A 6000-nucleotide genomic window follows, 5' to 3' on the forward strand; every position below is an offset into this window, starting at 1 on the left:
CCCACTGAAAAAAATGAATGCAAGTGTATCGCACAACAATCTGTAAGCTAGAAGAGAAGTAAGACGAGCATCCTTGACTTCCTTTTCACTCCCCGACCAATAATGCTGGAGAAAATCAGCACACAACTGTCCTACTGCTTCCGTAGCACTAAGCCAACAGCACTTATTACTCTGAGTGAGTTCACTCAGGTTAAATGCCAGACGATTTTCCATTATTCAGCAGATTCCTCTCTTATTAGCGTGATGTTTTCAGGACTACACAGCTATTTCACTTGCCTTTGTCTTACTAGAGATCCCTCTGCTACTGACAAACGTCGGACTCTTGCTTCAGATATTGTCTCACTTGGTTCAACACTTTTCTTTAAAAGCAAAGAGCTGTTGAGCAGTAACTATTTTCTGACATATTGACACGCTAGCTCATTACTTTCTGTCTCTCCCCAGGCTGTGTATGACCTGACGTGGGAGATGCTTCAGGAGATCTATACTGACGACCCCAACGCCGATCAGCCTCAGTGGGTCAAACCACGCAGAGTTAAGTCCTCCTTCCACAGAGTGAAGACACCAGGAGACCTCACCAAAATCCAGGTACAGAAAGAACCCGGCTCAGACAAACACACTGGCTCCTTACTCAGTCCTACTATATTTTAACATTCTTTTTGCCGTACTGTAAAGACAGCTAGGTAAGTGAGAGTATTGTTGTTTTTTAATCTTCCAATGTGACTGGAAGTGTAAACGAACTTCACAATTTGGCTTTGTTAATTCAGAGGCTATCTGCAAGTTTTATGGAGTGCAGTAAAAAAATAAAGTCCTCACCTTTACAAATTCAAATGCAGTTTATTGCCTTTTACGCACCTGATGGCGTCGTGTTTTTACATTGTGTCCCAGGAATTCATCTCAGCAGAAGTGCTGAAACTGTATGGTCTGACGAAGGATCACAGCCAGAAGACCGACTGGCAGAAGATGCTCAAATTTGGCAAAAAGAAGCGAGACAGAGTCGATCATATTCTGGTAGGTCTCAAAGTAGATGTTTGGGAGGTTTTTAAATGGCAGTAGTTTCATATCAGGGATTACATTATTCTGTCTGAACACCTAATATATATAGTAGGAAGTTGATTTGATTGTATCATTTTTAGAAGTTAAATACAAACAAACAGCAATTGTCCTTCTTGTTTGTCCTGTGTGACATGTTCTGTTTTTTTTTTTCTTCTTCTTTTGGATAATATTAGAATTAATTAGTTTATTTGCTCGATGGCAACAGCAGCTTTATGAAAGGTTCATATTTTGAAGTTTTAAGGTTGACACATTAGAATTTGAACTACAGCCTTTACTTATGTTTACTGGAAGTATAACTTTATCTGGCTAAAACAATTGTTAGCAGGATAGTTCCCCTCGACTTGCCCCCATAGAGTTCCACACACAAGTACAACAGTGTGTTGAGCAGATCTTATTATTTAAACAATTTGACTTTATTTCAGAATAACAGGATGTTACATGAGTTGGTTATAGATTACAGTCACCCAGCCCTGAAATTGTGAAAGAGTCATTTTTTTTTAACAGATTAAATTAAAACTTGAAACCAAGAAATGTTTTCACATGACTCATTACAATACAACCCACTGATACTAGTCACTGTGTTTGTCTCTCAGGTTCAGGAACTACATGAGGAGGAAGCCCAGTGGGTCAACTACGACGAGGACGAGCTGTTTGTCAAGATGCAGCTGGCAGACAGCATCTTTGACGCTTTGCTGAAGGACACTGCAAACGTGCTGACGCTGATCTACGACAAGAGGGCCAAAAGAGAAGACGCCCTCTCCTGACGGCTTTCCTGTTTAGATCTTAAACTACAACCTTCCCAGTTGCCCCCCCCCCCCCCAATGACCTCCAGCCAACGTCCCGCCGCTCAGTCTTCCACCAGCTGATGTGCCAACAGCAACCCTCAGATGCCTTCAGTCCCAGCATTACCTCTCAGCTAAACTACTCCGACTTATTTCTGTGACATTAACTTGCTGAGTTTTGCTTCAGCTACCCGTCGCGGTTGTATGATTTGTTCTACACACAAAACGCCTCTTGAGCAATCCAGCCTTCTTAACCTTAACGCCACCTAGTCTCACTTCTCACCTCCTGGACTGGTCCTTTTGTAAACGCCAGTTGGAGAATGAGTAGGTGTTTTTTTTCCGATGGGATAGACTGCGCAAGTTTGCTCGCACTTAAAGTCCATGAATGCTGCTAAATTGATCGTTCCACAGGGGGTTGTAATTTTAAAATCCACCGGGAACACGAGTAAGTTGTCCTATGTTGTATTGAATCTTAAAGTAAATATATGTATGGATTCAAACATTGTAATAGAGTAGCAGATAAAGAATATACAGCGTAGTCCATAAGTGACAGTGACACATTATCGGGTTGGCTTTGTAATCCAGTTCATTGAAATCCAACAATGAAATTTAACAATCAGACCTCCATATAAGGAGTTTGTAAGCTTGCCTTAAATTAAAGAAAAGAAACTGTCTGAAGTGTTGACCCACAGACATCCATTCACTCATCTGGTCATCGGATGTGACTGACTCAGCCAGTCACCGTTTGGCCCTGAAACCCCTTTGGTTGCTTTGGCTGTATGTTTTGCATCATTGTGCTGCTGCATTCGCTTTACATTGTGGTGCTATGTATAGATTACAAGCTGAGAGTCAGCACTTTAACTTCATAATCATTGTTGGATTTTAATTCTACTGTGCTGGAGGAGAGTGTCGCAGATCAAGTATAGTCAGACTGCGCTGTATTGGAGTGTCACTGAGATCAGATATTGTATGAAACATTTTGCCTCCATAATTATATTATTTATTGCGTGAAAATGTTTGATTAGAGGAGTAAGGAACATTTTGAACTGTAAATGATCTAGTCGACATATAGAGAACAGATTTTAACATTTAATGAAATTGTAAAAAGCACAAAAAGAAATGCGAACACAGCAATATATTACGTAGGAGGTTTGAAGAATGCAATTGAAACGAGAAAAAGAACATGGGGAGAAAACTGTTTTAGTGTTGCAACGTTGTAGTGTTAAGGACTCATTGGAAGTGTCCTGTATGACTTCTATTGTGGCCACCACTGTCCAGTTGTCCCCCTTTTGTACTACATATACACCGTGGACGCGTGTTAACAGTTTGAAAACATCTCATACAACCAGCAGGAACGTGCTTGTCCCGTGATTTGCGGTTTATTCCTATTTTTCTGTCCTCTAACTGAAGCTTTTGCGCCCCATTCAACATTGTTTTTGAGTAAGCATCAAAGCTGGTATTTTATAGATTTTGTTTGTTTTGTTTGTGTTCGTGCAAGCACGCTACGTACACAAAACACACAATGAGTATATAGTATGCATGTGGGACACAAAAGAAGAATCGCAGGACAGACCTGAAATGCTGGATTTAAGCCTTACTTTTCCTACAGTCGATTTTCTTTCTATGACCTGAGATAACGCATGCGGTTGTCCTGTTTCTTTATCAGTTGCCCGTGTAAAGGTTGCCAGCTGAACATTTGCCCCAAAAACACATAGGGTTGTGTAGAAGCATGGTTTTAATCTGCTGTGACAGATTTGGCTTTACAGCCGTCGGCGAGTTCAAGCCTTCAGAATGTAGCCCGGCGATGTCGTCAGACAACAAGAGGTAGTCTTTCTCAACATCCGGTTTAAGTGCCTCTTGAGTTGTAGATTGATAACAAACTCTGTTGATGTCTCAACACCCTTTGGACCTATTTTCTTTGAATGTCTCTTTCGACTGCTGTAATACTACATTTTTGTAAATGATCCTTAAGTGGCCGCTCTTCCCTTCTAACCGGTTTGCCAATACTTCAGTTTCTGCCTGATCAATCTTTCTGTATTGAAGCGTAGTTGAGAAAGTTGTTCAAACCTTCTCAGTCTGTCTGTGCTCAGCCTGAGGAAATGTTTGTGCTAACAGAATCGCTGACTCACTCCAAATGTTATCTGTCTGTGTCGCCCCCGGCATCTGTGCATATATACACAGTTGAGTCATGTTATTGATAAAGTGTATCGGGAACTAGATTATTGACACTCCACACACCTACCTACAATATGTGAGTCATCGAGCTGGTGAGAGTGAGCACGTAGGACTTATTGTAGTCCTCACTGTCAGCGCTGCTTTAATCCAACAAACTGTGTACAAACACATTGTGACGGAGCGTTTAGTCTTCACCGACTGTTTGAAGCTAAAGTGACCTTAAACTGAGTCTTTCTTTCGTGGTTAAAGAGTTGCTGCGATGTATGCTCAAACTGTAAATTCTATAATGTAGAAAAAGACCAAAACATTGACACCAATTTATCCATGCTGTATGAATTGTATGTCTGGGCTTCAGGCATATGTAACTGTGATGGTGACATAATTAGTACTTCAGAAGCACTCTCAGCAAGCCTTTAGTGCAAACCCCTCTAGGATTGTCCTCTTGAAGTGATTGTATGTGGGAGGCAGTTAAGATCCCCTCTGTAACTATGCAGTGCTTGGTCTTAAACATCGCTTCATATACGTATGGACCGAACGGCTTAGACTTCTGCCGAGTCTGTCGATGAATGAAACGTTCGAGAAGCCTGCAGCTCTTCGGTGTGGGATGGAGTTGCTTCTATCTGCTCGTCGGGGGTCCGTCTTCTTCACAGGGAGGTGGAGCAACTTCTCCTTTTAATGGAGATCGATATGAATGACTGAATATAAAAAAAAACTAGGCACAAAAGATCTGATTATCAAAATATCCTAGTTAGACTAGATTTCTCACTTCCCCTTTTAAAATGTTGATGAATATTTATAATGTGCTGCGAGTGTGCGCCAATGTGCACTTGAAGACTTGTACAATTCTTTTATGGGTGTAAATATTCTGTCTGTCCTATCTGACCCACTGTTACTGTAACCTGTAACGATTGTTGTAAGATAAACACTGTATACTTTGCAGATATGTGCAAAATATATATTTGTTAACTAAATGACCTTTGAAATTGTAAATAAAGCTTCCATTGTTTCTAAAGGAATTGTGACCTGAAATGTGGTGGTTTTGGTTAGTGTCATGTCCACTGTGTCATTTATGGGAATGTGGGAGTTACACGACATCAAAAGGAGTTTACATCCTATGATTAAACGCTAAGTGTGGCGATGTACTGATAACTGGGATATATAAAAATTATATATTTATCATGTTAATAATTCACACGATAATATTGTCATATACTGTATATAGGGCTATGGTTAGACTCTCTCCACTGCACTACACTTGTATTTTGAGTGTAAATCTTTTGTCGAAATGAGACAAAACACACAATTAACAAAGTTAAAGATGAATTATTTTGGTCACGGTTGTGGTTTTGCAAAACTTTGATAATGTGACATCCCAATTACACATGTTACAAAAAACTACTATAACATGGTTGCTGAGAAAATATTTATTCTATTATAATAGATGTCTGATTGACAGGTGTTTTGATACAAAGATAAAGACACAAAGTTTGTTAGACAGCCTTACATTTTGCCAAAAATTAAGAGACACGATTAATTCTTTTTCATCTGCAAGTAATTTATAAGGCCAACAATTGTTATTTTATTTAACTAAAAGCTTTTATTTTGACACACACACACACACACACCCTTTTCATAAGATTCCAACCTCATCTCACTGCATTCCTCATCTGTTGTCAAGAAGATAACTCCATCCACTGAGGAAGGTCGTGCGATACCTTTTAGAAACCCCAAACAAAACGTTGTCCTTGAATTAAGTGATTTGTTTATTTAACTGATTGTGAATGTCAATAATAAACATTTAATCAGAATCAGAATCAGCTTTATTGGCCATGTGTGCGAAATGCAAAACAATGTAAGTCTAATTACTATTAATAGTCATTAAAGGTTATTTCCTGTATGAATTTCCTGGTATCAAGGTTTCATCTTCACGTCAGACGTCAAATAGCGACACGAGTGACTGTGGAGCGGGTGTGTTAGTTACTTGACGTGT

At 39.7% G+C, this 6000-nt stretch overlaps 1 protein-coding gene across 3 annotated transcripts in view; it reads left to right on the forward strand.

The window, feature by feature from the left end:
- The window catches only part of cep350 (centrosomal protein 350), a 30943-nt gene extending 25921 nt beyond the window's left edge, over positions 1-5022 (forward strand). For all 3 annotated transcript variants that reach the window (XM_076087923.1, XM_076087924.1, XM_076087925.1), the window contains 3 exons: positions 442-585; positions 886-1008; positions 1647-5022. In XM_076087923.1, coding sequence (XP_075944038.1) covers positions 442-585; positions 886-1008; positions 1647-1817 — 438 coding nt within the window. In that variant the 3' untranslated portion in view covers positions 1818-5022. The remainder of the gene's footprint in view (positions 1-441; positions 586-885; positions 1009-1646) is intronic.
- The last annotated feature ends 978 nt before the right edge of the window (positions 5023-6000 follow it).

Source organism: Anarhichas minor, unplaced genomic scaffold, assembly GCF_050575085.1.
Source record: "Anarhichas minor isolate MPS153535 unplaced genomic scaffold, ASM5057508v1 ptg000010l, whole genome shotgun sequence".
Lineage (NCBI taxonomy): Eukaryota > Metazoa > Chordata > Actinopteri > Perciformes > Anarhichadidae > Anarhichas > Anarhichas minor.